Source organism: Cotesia typhae, unplaced genomic scaffold (genome assembly GCF_013202065.1).
Source record: "Cotesia typhae breed Kobodo isofemale line unplaced genomic scaffold, CoteBio_Ctyphae contig_123, whole genome shotgun sequence".
Taxonomy (NCBI): Eukaryota; Metazoa; Arthropoda; class Insecta; order Hymenoptera; family Braconidae; genus Cotesia; species Cotesia typhae.
The window spans coordinates 4,043,958-4,060,120 of record NW_027423715.1 but is presented as its reverse complement, the minus strand read 5'-3'; the positions used below and the strand labels follow the sequence as shown (position 1 = coordinate 4,060,120).

Genomic DNA, 16,163 nt, shown 5'->3' with positions numbered 1-16,163 from the left:
CTGTCTGAAAAACTATTGTTTTTGTTAATTTTCACATCACGAGTTTTGTTTTTTTTTTTAGATTTTATTTCCAGAATGAAGACCCATCGTTTATTTTTGTTCACTGGTGCTATCTTTAGACTCCACTCCGACGATACTAAATGAATTAAACAGACGGCGTAACCTCTAGCTTTATGAATAGATTTTTGGTGAATATAATTAACGGAGATAGATAAATATATGAATTTGATAAATTCAATAAGCTGTTAATTACATATAAATTATTCATCGGATGTAAATTATTGAATTTTTGATTATCATTATTATTAATATTTAATAATTAGTTTAGATTATTATAAATTATGATAAAGATAATAATAATGATTAATATATGTATAATGATATAATATATTTTGGTATAGAGGTCAACGGTTACCCATTTTCATTGGTCGTCAATTCTAGTTCACAGTACGAGTGGATTACTCGTGCGAGAGTACTGGGAATCGTTTTACAGATCAATTGCTCGGAAATTTTCAGTGGGTTCATGTGTGTGTCCCTTCCCTCAAAATCGTAGTATCAAACCTCAGTGTATCTACCAAAATTTATATTTACATTTATATTTATATATTTATATATTTATACGGTGGATAGAAAAATAAAATGTTAACGTTTAAATATTTATTTTTGGCGAATAAATATTTATGATTTTTTTTTATCTCGAAATTATTTTTGAATCGTAAATTTCGGAGTTGCTATAAATTTGAATGTAAAAATAATTTTTGGGGAATTAAAATGGATTTTAGTGAGTTTTATTTTCTTGGTGGTAAGAAGTTAAATAAAATAGTAAAATCGTTGATTATGTGGGTGCAAGGAGAACACAAAGTGTTGGCTCAAATCCTTTTTATTCTTGGCAACCCTTGTGGAGCTGAGTTCTGGAGGCCAATGAAAGAGGAGGCTATTATTTCAGTGTACGCCGCAACGCAAACAGATAGAAGAAATGAGATATGTTATGCCGAACAAAAAAACTAAATGAGAAAAAGAGAGAGAGAGAGAGAGAGAGAGAGAGAGAGAGAGAGAGAGAGAGAGAGAGAGAGAGAGAGAGAGAGGCGGGAGAAGGAGAGATGGAGGTAAACTGATCCACTTACGACCCCTCGAATTGTTATTGAGGTTAAACAACTGGAAAATGACTGTTTTGCTTACCCACAGGATGTGTACTGTAAAAGCGACAATAGCAAACAGCCCAAGCTTCTGATGGTGATGCTGGCGCTGGTGAGCATCAACCCTTAGGGAACCAACCACTCAAGAGTTTTAGGTGTCCTTCCGTGCGTCAACCGAACACTTGTTTATTTAAATAATAGTTTAACGATTTATTATTTACGAGCTAACAAACACCCGGACTCACAGACAGTTCTGTCATTTATCTTAAAATAATTTATTCCTTTGAAAAAAACATATCTATTATTAAAATATGTCGTTGAATGCATTATAATATTCCATTAGTTATCTTCATGTTAGTGACAAGTAAATGCATCTGATTGAGAAAGATAAATTTATCTAACTATTACAGCTTTAGTATTATCAAAAAAGAATTTTCAATTTATAATAATTTGTTAGCATTACTGGTTGAATAATTTTTTATATAAAATATTATTCAAATACTTGGAAGAAATTAAGAATAATTATCATTAATGTTTATTTTCTACGAAATTATATTAAAAGAAAAGTTGTTAAGTCAATGGTTCCGATGGAATAGCACGTCTATTCTATTAGTCTTGAGCGCAGAAAGACATTAATCATTATCAATTAAGTATCAATTTATGACTATCGGCCGGGGGACCGCGGATCGGAAGGGAAGATAGCGAAAGGTAAATGAAGCTTATTAATGATTGAAAAAATCAACGTATCTGGGATAAAATGGAAAAGGTTAGGATAATCGGGGAGATAAAAGAACGAATATAATATCTATCATATATATATATATATATATATATATATATATATATATATATATATATATATATATATATATATATATATATATATATAGGTATATCAGAGGGAAAAGCGATTCGACTTTCATCAGACAATTGATCCTTTGAATGAAGATCCCGAGGATACTCAGACACTCTCAAGTATGGGTAGTCGAACGGCGAATAGTCACACAGGGCGATAAGAGCCGTGGAAGTTTCACCAGATGAGGAGAGCCCAAGTGCTGATGGTAAAGTTCAAGAGACCAGACTGAGATGAACAAACCTTACTTATATAGGAAGACGATAATGCGAATGGCCAAGTGGATAATACTCCTATCCTTAAATGAAGGCTCCAGATCTATACATAATGGAAAGATCATTATATTCCACGAGAACAAACGTCTTCTCCATCACGATCATCCTCTAACTTTATTATCACTTATTTTATATATAATTAATAATTATTATAATTAAAATGGAAATGTACTTTAAATTCACTAAAAGTTTAATTAATTGGTTAGTTGAAAAATTTAAAATTCTTTTGTATTGTGATATTAAAATTATTTAGCAAAGAATAATTACACGTTGATGAAAAAGCACAAAAATGGATTTACGGGTTATAATTTCAGTCTTTTGATTATAAAAATGCTAAAGTTTACAAGGTTTGTAGGCGAAAGAGAAAAAACAGCCGAAAAATAATAAAAATAAAAGCTAAAAATAATAAATGGATTTTTTAAGCTAAAGTTATTAAGTTAAGTGGGTTTTTAATAGCAAATGATTGACCAATCATGGAAAAGAAGAGCCTAGTAGGGTAAAGAGAGTTATGAACCTTCGGGGCTAACAGTTTCAAAGAAACCATTACGGGGGTAGTAACGCTCAATGTTATTCAATTATGCGGAGACTTCATTTGCGAATTACGGTTAGCTTGTAACATGTAAGTATATTTAATATTTAATATTAACGTACAAATTCTCCCAAGTAGCTTGTAATAATTATTTTAAAAGCTAGTTAATTTATTAGATACTCTGGAGGTAGTATTAATTTTAAATTTTGAGGACAACGATTACCATAAAGGTCCTGGTAATTATTACGATGCATTTAATAATTATTATGAACTCGATAATTATTTGAAATAGCTGAGTAATTAAGTTTAAGTACTTAATACTACGTTGTTATTATTATTATTATTCTTATTGTTGTTATTATTATTTCTAAAGTTCGGAATAGTTGTTGAACTAAAGTATCAATGAATAAAAGCCTGTTAATCGATAGAGCACGCGAATAATTATTGTTAAATAATATTAAAAGTTTAAAGTTATAAAAAATAAAAAGTTTCAGGTTTTATTAAAAAGCTCTTGTTCCGGTTGATTCCTGTTCGATTTGTCATAAGTCATAAGCGATTAATCGCACGTGTGATAATATCGTGGGTGTAAATTATATGCAGGGAGGATCGAGAATAATAGCCGAGAGAGAGATGAAAAATGAGAGCACGAGCCAACGTCTCGGTCCTCATAAACGCGCATGACTTACGACATTGATAGCCGCTTCAAATTTCTACAGTTTAATATATTTATATTTATATTCATATTCATATCTGTAAGTAAAGAGATACCACCGAATAGAGTGCTATATGTTATGTGTTTCGAGATTTTTCACAAATCATGTTTACCCGCTAATAAATCGAGGGGCTTATAACCACCAGACCGGTCAGCCGATCAACGATTATTTAACATCCTCAGTATTAGACACTTGTAAATTATTTCCACCAAGTTTATGTTTATGGTTCTACGGTCATACAGATGATAAAATTGAGGAAATTAAGGAAATCAAGGAAATCTTTGTATTATTATAGTTAAATACATCTGAAACCTATAATCTGACTAATTATCCTAGCGTGCGTGTCGGGCGAGAGAATTGAGCAAAAGTTTGGATGACCCGGTGAAGTGAGTGCTCTTCACTTAACGTCAGACTCGGTAGTAGTACAGTTAGCACAGTACCCAAATCCAACAACTATTTAGCTCACAATTTAATTATGCACTATAAACTTTATTTATTTTATTTATGAAAACATTTCAATTAAATCAAGCCCGGAATAAAATAAAAAAATAACTAATTTTTAAAAATTAAAATTTTAATTCTATTTAGATTAAAACTTATTTATTTATTTATATTGTGTACAAGATAATACGATAATAAAATGATAAATAGAGTTTGAGGAGAATAAATAAAATAATCACGTCGTGAAAAGAAGTTTTAAACGAGCGTATTCGTTATCTTATACTCGGGTCTCTATCTACCTCGATTTTTACTTTTTTTTTTTACTCTTTTTCCGACGTAACTTTTAAGTTTTTATTCTTTCTTAAATTTCTTATTCTATACTTCGTCTTCATCGTCACATCGGTTTGGTATCCCCGGGACAAAAGTCTCCGGACCCACTCGACAAACAATGAAAGCGAGTTCTATTCCCGACTACCATCTACCATCCACCATTCTATATATATATATATATATATATATATATACTATACTATACTATAATCCAGATAGAGATATCTATACACATATATTGATTATCAATTCATCTTTTATGTCTTTTTACACCTCCTGTATCAATCAGATACTTCCAAGTCAAATTAATAAGGATTAAAACTTTTAATTCTATTATTCTATATAGTTTTATATACCGGTAATTACACTAAAAATGAATACGGCAAGCCTATAAAAAAATTTTAATGCACAAGCAAATTGTTATTGAAAGTTTTAGGTAAAACATTAAAAAACATTAAGTATATTAAATTTTTTTATGAAAAAACTCCGTTTTAGTTTTATTCTTCAAACAGAGTTTTAATTATAAATATTAAAGATTTTTTTGAGAAATTTTCATTTAAAAATGAAAATGAAAATTATTTTTTGTCAAAGAATAAAAAATAATGAATATTGTTAATTTTGTCGTAAAAATGGCAAAGACAGGAGCTTTGATATTGTTGAGAGTGAGATTGGAAATAAGGTACAGGTGGAGCTTTGTCACGGGATGAACGAGGCAAGTGTTAGAGTATAGAGAACCGTAAGAGGACATACAGAAAGTGGCGGGTCGCGGAAGAGGGCGAGATACAGTAGGAGCTAGCTGTGGGACCAGTAGAGAAAGGAGATGAAAAAGGAGTAGAGGTTTAGCCTACTCGCCTACTCGCAGATAGACGAAGAACCCTGTCTGATGGTGTGTAGATGAAGAGGACGCTTGCGCAAGCCCGGGCGGGCGCGGGCAGTGCTACTGGAGCCCGGCGGTTCAGAGCTTCGCCCGGGACGTCGGGAGGACGAACAGAAACCCACCCGAAATTTTCATCATTTTACTATTACACTGTACACTAATCGTTCTTTATAATTTACTGTTTACTTCTCTGGTTAAATATCAGTATTTATCGTAAGACCCGACGAATTAACGATCTCACCATCTCCGTCGCCTCTTTTTTTATTGTTTTCCTAACTAAAATAATTAATTATTTAAAGGATTTTTAAATGCCCGATTACTCAAAACGAAAACATGAATTGTACTCGAAAGTGAGGATTATGTGAGTGGCCAGTGATATGAGAGTGATATGAGAGTGATATGAGGTGAACAACAACCGGTTAAATGTCGAAATTTATTATTTTTATTGGTATTCCAATAACAAATTTGAATTGGGAAAATTTTTGGTAATTTATTTTATTGGTGGAGGTGGCGGCGGTGACGGCGGTTCATTAAATTACATCTCACTTTTAGTTCTATTAATTAATTCATCATCATTATCATCATCATAATCATAGAGAAGAGCTAGAGCAAGAGGAAGAGTAGAAGAATTTAATAACAACAACAATAGAATTTTTAGGAGTGAATATTATTAGTGTACTCGGTAATAAATGTGCCGAAGGTGGTGCGCGCACTGAGATGTTAGTCCAGCCATGGTCCTCGTCGTTACCATGAGGACAGCTTCATACGTCAACTATTATGTACTTTGTCTTGTCTGTTGGATATTACTCGGTATCACCGGTAAGATATATTGTTAACATTAATATTATCACTTTTATTTAATTAATTGTTTCAATTAATCCATTTATGGCGATTAAATGGGGAAAATAAAAAGTCGAGAGGCTGTAATGCCGTGGGTGGAAAGTCGAGAGTCGAAAAAGAGATGAATGTTATTGGTATTATACGTTATATGTATGGGGAAACGTGAATAGGGGAATCTGTGATTTTATTAGGCCAGAGGGTAAACACCAGAGAAAAGATGAGATGTACTTTTCATGATTTTAGACTTCTTACTTACTGCTGGGGTTTATTTAATTGCGGACGATCAAGTGAGATTTGTGTAAAGTGGAGACGCAGGTCAAGAGTTAAATGCAGAGGATCAATAAACTTTTGACCTCTTAAAACATATGTTTATCTTTGTTCTATTCTCTGCTCTGTTTTATTTTTTGTTTGTTTTAATTTTAGACTACTATGGTTATTTTTATTTTGGCAAAATAAAGAAACGGTTTGATAGTTTTTGAAAAGAATCAGAAATTTCGGAACAAGGCCTGGATTATTTTTGAAAATTATTGAACGTGTTGGTTAAATGTTTCTCAATAAAAAAAAAAAAAAATTATTTTCGGTGATTTCATTGTTTGGAGTTGATGATAGTTACCAAATAGCTGGCATTGTCCAGAAGACAAAAGCACATTGGGTGTCACGGAGATCGCATTTCTATTTGTCGAATAGAAATGCGGAAAAAGAAGATACTGAAAAGTTGAAACGGAGAAAAAATATGAAAAGAGATCGCGAGCACGACAGATTTAGGTCACCACTGAACTCTGTTCTACTTTATTTTCTTTTTTCTTTTTTCTTTGCCATAATTTCTTCAATTTTCGCTCTCTGAAATAAACAAAAACACATATAAAGTCTCTCGGAACTTTATACCATCAAATAAAATGTGCTATAAAAGGTAAAGCAAAGGTTTTAAGGTTTTAAGGTTTTAATAGAAAGTAAAGCGATTGAAGACCCTCTGGCGTTGACAACTCTTCTCTGAATGCACTTTGTCTCCAACAATAACCGGAAGTACTTTGGTATTGTGTATTGGATGTCTGATCCATCGGGATCGTGATTGAATGAAACACGATATCAACAGACAAATTTACGACAACTTGAACTAAACCGAAGATTATTGATAGCATAACAAATGGCTTTGACCCAATACCACAGACACCGCACACTAAAATATATTTAATTCCATTAACCACTAGCATCCAACATTCAACATCGAATATTAATGGCATAGCTCTCTCTCTCTCTCTCTCTCTCTCTCTCTCTCTCTCTCTCTCTCTCTCTCTCTCTCTCTCTCTCTCTCTCTCTCTCTCTCTCTCTCTCTCTCTCTCTCTCTCTCTCTCTCTCTCTCTCTGGGGTATCAGTATCGGTTTACTATCTTTATAACTTTTTTTATTGTTTCGATTTACATTAACTCAGTCTTTTATATTTACTTTGGCTCTTTGTCCCCTTCACAGTTCCAAGTTCTTGGTTCTCGGGAGCTAGCAGTCTTTATGCCTCTAGAATGCCATCCAGACTGTACTTAAAACTAGTAGACGAGAAAAGCTGCTTCTATTACTGTCGCTATAACTATCACTAGTATTACTATAGACTTTCGAACAAGAGACAAAATCCTCTTTTCCAATGTACTGTTTCTACAATCCTCGACCTTTTTCATTTTCATTTTCATTTTCATTTTATTCTTAACTCATTATTTTACTCCTGCATAAAACATCGTATATATTTTAAAACGAATTTCATTATAAATACATATTATTATTTTAAAACCGCTTTAATTCTTAACTCTTTACGGCTATTTATTATTGCTCTTATTTTCTTACAACCCCTGCGTGTAATTTCCCCGTGATTATTTCAGTTACACAACTTGATAACAAGAAAATAAGTGTCGGATACCGAGAGAGTAATGCGTGACTTATGGTTAACATTATTTATTACTCCAGATCCTTGTTTAACCACACATTAATATTTTTTATCATTTATTATATTTTCTATAAAACCGACAGAGTTTATTTAAGTTATAAATTCTTCAATTTAATTATCTTTATACGGAAATGATATTTATGAAATCTCTCGAGAGGATAAATTGAATAAAATATTAATTCGCCGAGGTGACGAAAGGATTTTAAATAGAGTCCATAGATTAATAGATTAGAAACGAGCATCCGGTCTCAGTATTTATAGTCTGCATAATTTATTCACCGGCTATAAGAGGAAAATGTAGGTCTGTAGGGGTTACCTTCCAAATTCAATGCTTTGGCTCTTATTTGTGTTCGAGTTGAGTTTTCTTTGATAGATAATTTAAAAATACAATCGCGAAAAATAAACTCGAGAAAAGAGCTTTAAATATTCATTTTTAAAAGCTTGAATATTTATGCGGTGTTGAACTTTTTTTTTTCCTTTCATTATTTTAAATCAAATGCTTTTATAGATGATTAACAAGAGTAGATGCTGCTTAATGAAAATCGATCCAAGACGTTCACTCACAAAGAGATATTATATATATATATATATATATATATATATATATATATATATATATATATATATATATATATATATATATATATATATATATATATATATAAATTAGTTAATATTCGCTCTCTTAAAACTCCTTTGCCTTCTATCGCACTCACTCGACTCCATTTGACAGCGAATTTTCGATCGAAATTGTTAAATTAACCTGGGTAATGATGTAGGTGGAAAATTAACTTCCCCGTAATTGCCAATCACTTTTTTTTTTTTTTTTTTTTATTTTTTTAAATTGTTTAAAACTATTTTGATATTAATATTTTTTATTTTTTCAGGAGTAAGCACGAGATCTCACTCATTAGTAAAAAGATACGCTGGCATATATCAAGGTCCTTATTTCGACGAACACAGTCTGAGAAATTATACTGCCCAATTGGGGACAAATGCTTTTCTTCCTTGCAAAGTGCGTCAGCTTGGCAACAAATCAGTACGTATATATAAATATGCTTTTGCATAATTACACTCCCATCATTTATTGATTTTTATTTATTTATAACGCTGACGAAAGAATCATCCCATCTATTTATAAAAAAAATAAAAACAGGTTAGGCTTACTCGACATTTATTAAAACAAGAACCTTGATATTTACTTATTTATTTTATTTAGGGCTTAATTCAGAATAATTTAACGGTGAAAATGAAAATAATGTCTTCATTAAAGTGTAGAGCAAGTTTATTATCCTCCTTTTTTTATCCCCGGTCTTTTTTATAGTCGGAAAGTAAAGTCAAGACTTAATACATAGAGTCTTTTCACACCTTAAGTCGTAATGACGCGATTCTTTGAACAAAATCACGCGTGACACTGATTCCTAATGCGAGAGTCGTCTGAGTGGCGATTAACTTTTTTTTTATTCATGAAACTCGCTCATTAATAAATGAGTAGATGAATAATTCTGTAGAGTAGTAGTTTAAAAGCATGGTTATGACGGAGAAAAAAAAAAAAAAAAATTGCCGTGACCAGGAATCGAACCTGGATTGTTACGGCCACAACGTAAAGTCCTAACCATTAGACGATCACGGCTATTGTGAACAATATATATAGCACCCGTTAAATGTTTATATTACTTTCACGCCGTGACACTTTTACGTTTATTTATTAAATTTATATTTATATACAATCATTGTTAAAAATTAATCATTAAATAAATTAAAAAAATAATTGTAATTTTTTTACAATAGCCTTTGAAAAGAAAATTGAATTTAAATATTTGCGATATGAAAATTAAAAATAAACAGATTAAAATTCATGTAAAATTATGATCCCGATTTTATTTTATATCAACAGAGGAATATTATCAGTTACTTAATCTAAGAGACTCGTTTTTCTGATCGGTTAAAAAAATTCAATAATTTTCATTCGCCCTACTTAACATCTGCTGTGTTTTATAATATCAGTAGTAAAAAAAAATCTGTTAATAAAAAACGGCTTGACATAAATTATAAAACAAAGAGTAATAAATAATAAATATAATTTAAGTATCATAAATAATGTGATATCTGTATATCTGAGCTATTAATTCGCGTTATTAATATTATTCGGACTTAGTTTTGACAAGTTACCGAAATGCTATGTGTCAGAGAGTTCTCGTATACTACTTTACTCGAGTTGGTCTCTATTCAGTTCTCGGTACTCGGTGCAGGCGAATTTATTTTCTTGGCATACGATTCATGCTAAGTGTAGTGGAGTTAAGAGAAAGCCAACTATACTGTACTGTACTATAAACTCAACTGCACTCGACACCGTACATTCATATTACATATACCTATAGGAAAGATCTTTAACAAGTTGTACACCAACAGCGAGTAAATAACCAACTCTTTGGCCCTATAGTACATCTATTTCATTTGAAATTTAACTTCCCTAGAACAGTAGTACCTACAAACTAGTGCCTACAGTACTTTCTCCCAGTACAGCTCCTTCTCTTACTTCTCCATATACTCTTTACTCTTTACTCTCTTCTGAACTTAAGCCAGAACACCAGCTACCAGACTACCAGACGAAAATTGAACAAGGTGCCTGCAATTGCAAATGTTATGGCAATTAGACAGAAACTTTTCGTGCTCTGCAACATCTTTTACATGAATACTAACACACATTACACATATGTACATATTAGGTACATATTAAGAGCGCTAACATTCCGAGTAGAATAAAGATCGCGTGAGAGTTGTCAGGTGGACTTAGTTACACTTTGTATAATTTATTTTTTATTTTACTTTCACAAACATTAGTATGACAACACCTATTCCTCTTAATATAATTACGGGAATAATTTTAGCTAATAGTTTAAAAATTATTATTATTATTTCATTAATGTACACCACTCACGAATTAATAGAAAAAAGTTTTGTAAAATAAATTTAGTTTTTAAAATGAGAGGTGTGAGTACGATAGAAGTTGGCGAAAAAAAGGTCAGAATTATTAGCGACACGCTAAAATTATGGATAATTATTTTAAAGAAGGGAGTCCAGGCTAATGTATAGGTACCGTAATTCGATATTATCTTGATCTGATATTATTATTATAATTATGAATTTGTGAAATTTCTGGCCACAGATAGGTGCTGTAAACTCGGTGACACAAATGCCATTCGAGCCATAAGCGACGACTCAATTACGTATATTACTTCCGCAAGTGATAAATACCGGTGGTAATTATCGCCGAGTTAGCAACACTCACCATTACATTCATTTTACAAGTTGATTAATTTTTTGAACTTTAAACTCCGGTGGTAGCTGTTATCGTTGTTATTATATGATGTTAAATTCATTCATTTGTATACCCGCAATATAATTATTAATGTAAAGCAGTTGACAATTTAAATGAATCGGTTCCTGCTGTTGTATTTATTTTATTTCTACTGGCTTTTAAATTCAACAAGGCTGAATTTATTATTAATTAAATAATTTCAAACGAAGCTAATATTTTTATTTTTATTGTTATTTATTTATTTATTTATTTTTTTTTTTTTTTTTTATCAATTCTCATACCGACGAAAATTATTAATAACTAAAATAAATTCGTTCTACTGTTTACTCGGTAAACATTCGATGAAATTAATACGATAAAACAAAAATTCAATGCATGTTTTTGAATAATAAATCCGTTTATTTATCTGTTTGACCATGTATTTAATTTAAAAATTAATAAATAAAATAAAATTATTTCAGGTATCATGGATCAGACGCCGAGACGCGCACATATTATCAGTCGATAGAACAATGTTTATAGCCGACGAGCGATTTCAAACGATATACGCCGACGGTTCAGACACGTGGACCTTGCAAATAAAATATGTCCAGCCCAGAGATGAGGGGGAGTACGAGTGCCAGATCTCAACGGAGCAAAAGATGAGCCACGTCATTTATCTCAGTGTTATCGGTAAATAAAAATACTTTTTTGTTCGTAAGTTGTCATTAATCACTCGCATTGATTCTTATAACTTATATTTTAACAGAAACTTGACCTCGAATCGAATTTCTAGAGCTAATGTTATCTATAAATAAACCATCAGCCCCGATATCAAAATTACCATAAATAAATATCACGATACTTTGATTCTATATCCGGGGACAGTGATTCATCAAACTTTGACGATTAACTTTTTTATAGTAATTGATTTTGGTGATGACATTAATATTAATTAATGAACCGAATCATGAGTATTTGAAAAATTAATGTCATACCAATCACATTGAGAGATAAAAAAATTCCTGAAATAAACCATTTAATTTGGTAATTTTTTTTATTAACAAAAATAATTTTTTTATCAATAATTCGATCATTAAATGTCAATATACAAAATAAAATAAATGCACACATCTCTGTTTCACCAATAAATAGAATTTCATTCAATTAAATCGTAAAAATTGGGTTAATTAAATTAAAATTTATAAAAATATAAAATAAAATCAATTGAGCTAAATTTCAATGAATATTTTTATAGATTTCAAATAGTTAATTCAATTGAATAAAGTATTTATTGTTGTTTGTATCAATGTTAATAATAATAAAAAATTTTAACTGAAATTTCAGTGCCAAAAATAGAAATCATGGGTGACCAGGAGCGACATGTGAAGACCGGAAGTACAGTGACCCTGCGCTGCGTGATAAAGCAATCAGTGGAGCCGCCATCGTACGTATTTTGGTACCACGGAGAGAACCGAGTGCTGGAAGACCCACGCGGGAAATGGTCAATAAACACGGCGGACAAAGAAAAGGAAAAAGACAAAGACAAAGACAAGGTAGTGGGATTCGAGAGTATCCTGACTATCCACGACGCCGGTCTGGAGGACTCGGGTAATTACACCTGCAGTCCCAGTCAATTAGACAAAGCAAGTATTCACTTGCACGTGCTGAACGGCGAGCATCCGGCGGCCATCCAGAGAGGAATAAGCGCCGCGCTTGGAGGCTCCAGGGCGCTCTGGTGGCTCGCCGGTTGCGTCAGTTTATCCTTTAATCAGGGCAAACGTACTCTCGTCCTCCTCGTTCTCGTTATCATTCTCCTTGTCACTTATCAGAGATCCATTCGTCTGGCCTACACCGTCACACGATAATCCTCTCCGTTAAATTATAATAATTACATCAATTATTGTAAATTTATAGATCCACCGCTCTCTCTCGCCCCCTGTTGATTATTTTTTTTATTGTTTGTTGGCTAAGGACTTCTCGATCTCTGATTGTGATTTATATTTAGATTTTTATTATTATTGTTTATGATAAATATCAACTCGTCATGTTGATATTTATGGGCAACAGGAGACTCTAGTGTTCCAAGTGAGAGGAAGAAAAAATCCAGCAAAGGTAGAAGGAGAAGGATAAAAAAAAAGTCTTCCTGATATAAGGTATTCGTGAGCGAGCGAACGACCCGAGTCAGCATCGATTTTACTATTAGGCGCGCCACGCTTCCGTTCTCCGGGGCATTTCAATTCGTCTACACTTCCTCGAGGAAACTCACCCTCTCTAGTCTCATTACCTACGATTCATCACTAGGTTACTTTTATATACATATTTCAAAGAACTTTAAGTGATAAAAAATAATATTATTTCAACGTCTGAGATTAATTATTCTGACAAATGGAACGGGTTGAGTAATTTACTGTTTAAATCAAAAGTCGTTCGTCCAAATGCTCTGTTAAATTAAAAACAACTAAAGAAAATAATAAAAAAAAAAATAAATAAAATAAAATAAAAAGAAAGAAATGGTTAAGAAAAATAAATTATAATAAATTTTTTATAATAAATATCGTTAAAGCCGGGGGCGTTTCAGAGTTTATTCGATCTTTTGCGTTATCGCGTAAAACTTTCACGTATAATAAATGATAAACAAACAAGTAAAGAAGAAAGAAAAAAAAAGAAGAATAATAATAATAATAATAATAATAATAATAATAATAATTATTATTATTATTATTATTATTATTATTATTATTATTATCATGATGATAAAGTATGAAAATTGTTTTTTCCCTCGCAAGAATTGAAACTTGTTCGATAGTTATAATAGAAACGAAAAAAAAAAAAAAAAAAAAAAATAAGAATAAAAAATATAAAAGGAATTGTAAACAAGAATTAACGATGTATACATTCGACGTCCGTCGTGCCTGCTCATCCTCTTGACAATGTGGATACGATAAATGTTTACTAAAAAATTTTTAAAAATCTAAAAAAAAAAAGAAAAAATAACAAATAAATTCTCGACTTGATAAAAATAACGTTCAGGCACTTGAGAGCTAGCACTGGGAACGGATTGGTTCCGACAATAAAAAAAAAACAGACCTCTCTTTAGTCTCTCGCGTGTCTGAAAATAGTTTAAATAAAAAAGTATATATATATATATGTATATATATATATATATGAATTGAGTAAATAAAAGTAACTCCATATCTTGAGATAATGAACAAAAACGTGGTCGCAGAAAACATTGAGTGTATACATCATATATAATATCCCGATGCGCGATATAATACGAAAATGATTAAAAAAAAGTTTCATGCCAATCAATAAAGCTGCTTTTGAGTATTATTATTATTAATATTATTATTTATTAATAATGAATGAAAGTAGTCATTGATATGGATTAAATGAAACACTGACGATAAATTAATTATCGCCATTAAAACATGCGAGACCGTCCTGAGTTACATATTGTGTATTTACACAAGTTTCATATTGCTAACAAAGTAAACGAACTAAAACAACACACAGCTATATAATACATCTATGCATACAAATAGAAAATAAAATAGTCAAAAAAAAAATGAAATGAAAAATGTACGCATGCGATATGAAACGAATATAAACGCAATATCAAAGCATACAAATGTAAACTCGGATATATATTGATAGTAGCTTCCCCTTCAGGCAATACAAATAAAATACTGTGTGTTGGATTCTCTCATTACTCTATGCATTAATATACGTATTTATACACGTATATATACATAATATATTAATAATATTAATAAAAATAAAAATAATACGTATATTATATTAATAATAATAATGAATATACACACTGTTTATGCGCATACAATTGATATATATGTTTATATTTACACATATATATATATATATATATATATATATATATATATATATATATATATATATATATATATATATATATATATATATATATATATATATATATATGTTGTATACAAATTTATACGTGTATCATGCTGGAGTACACTGAGATAATGTATTAATGTGGAAAAAACACGCGTATGCATTTAAATATACAATAGTTAATAAATAAATGTATTATTGTATATTTGAAATGTAAAACACGCTCGTTTATTTATCCGTGTATTTTAATTATTATTATTAAATGACCGGATATTTGTTAATGATATATTTAAATCAAATATATATATGCTAATTGATAATAAAGTAAGATGGATATAATATACGAATGGATATTGAACAAGTTTCAGCTCTATAAAGAAGGAGAAAATACTTAATTTGTATGTAAACATATACTAATACGTTCTATTCGCTTGGGATTAGAATTATTTTGAGTCGGTGGATAATTAAATTTTTTAATTGACCCGAGGATTCGACAAGGAAATATACGAATATAGAATAAAATAACGATTAATGTGATTGTCTGTAAATATATATAGTATATAAATAAATAATGTAATGTTAATTATATGCCGTACGTGTTAAATTGAACTAACGTTTTAAAATGTGTAATCAAGATTCAGTAAACGCGTATGTGTATTTATTTACATATACATGTTTTAGACAACGGTATAATATTAATTTTTGGTAAACGGATTTTTAAACAAAATATATAATAATTATTTATTTATTTATTTATTATTATTATTATTATTATTATTCGATTGTTTAATGTTTTTCTGTTTATTAATGCTAAAGTTTGTCTGGCCGCCTGTGCTAACTGATATCTTTTTTATCCAGTACTAGTAATATATAGATAGCGACTGATTAATATTTCACTACATGGAGCTTGGTTGAATTTCTATTTTTATTTTATTTTTATGGAAATTTAATTAAAATTTCATTCACTTTGAATACTGTCAATATATTATAGGGAAAAAGAATAAGTTATAACTTTTTTACGAGAGAAAAATTAATGCGTTAATTAAAGCATGTCAGG

The 16,163-nt window shown here is 30.6% G+C and overlaps 1 protein-coding gene and 1 non-coding gene across 2 annotated transcripts; one reads left to right on the top strand and one right to left on the bottom strand.

Annotated features, from left to right (window-relative positions):
- Positions 1 to 5,398: 5,398 nt before the first annotated feature.
- Positions 5,399 to 14,917, top strand: LOC141534479 (zwei Ig domain protein zig-8). Its single transcript, XM_074253858.1, has 4 exons — positions 5,399 to 5,973; positions 8,811 to 8,962; positions 11,707 to 11,917; positions 12,572 to 14,917. The coding sequence occupies exons 1-4, from the start codon at positions 5,886 to 5,888 to the stop codon at positions 13,090 to 13,092; spliced, it is 972 nt and encodes a 323-aa protein (XP_074109959.1). The 5' UTR covers positions 5,399 to 5,885; the 3' UTR covers positions 13,093 to 14,917.
- Positions 9,485 to 9,556, bottom strand: Trnah-gug (transfer RNA histidin (anticodon GUG)). Its single transcript has one exon. It is a non-coding gene; the product is annotated as a tRNA-His (tRNA).
- Positions 14,918 to 16,163: the final 1,246 nt, after the last annotated feature.

Excerpts from the sequence above, each read along its gene's own strand:
- LOC141534479 (XM_074253858.1), top strand. The coding sequence starts at position 5,886 with ATGGTCCTCGTCGTTACCATGAGGACAGCTTCATACGTCAACTATTAT. Across the intron at positions 5,974-8,810 it reads GATATTACTCGGTATCACCG|GAGTAAGCACGAGATCTCAC; the intron begins GTAAGATATATT and ends TTATTTTTTCAG. Across the intron at positions 8,963-11,706 it reads GTCAGCTTGGCAACAAATCA|GTATCATGGATCAGACGCCG; the intron begins GTACGTATATAT and ends AAATTATTTCAG.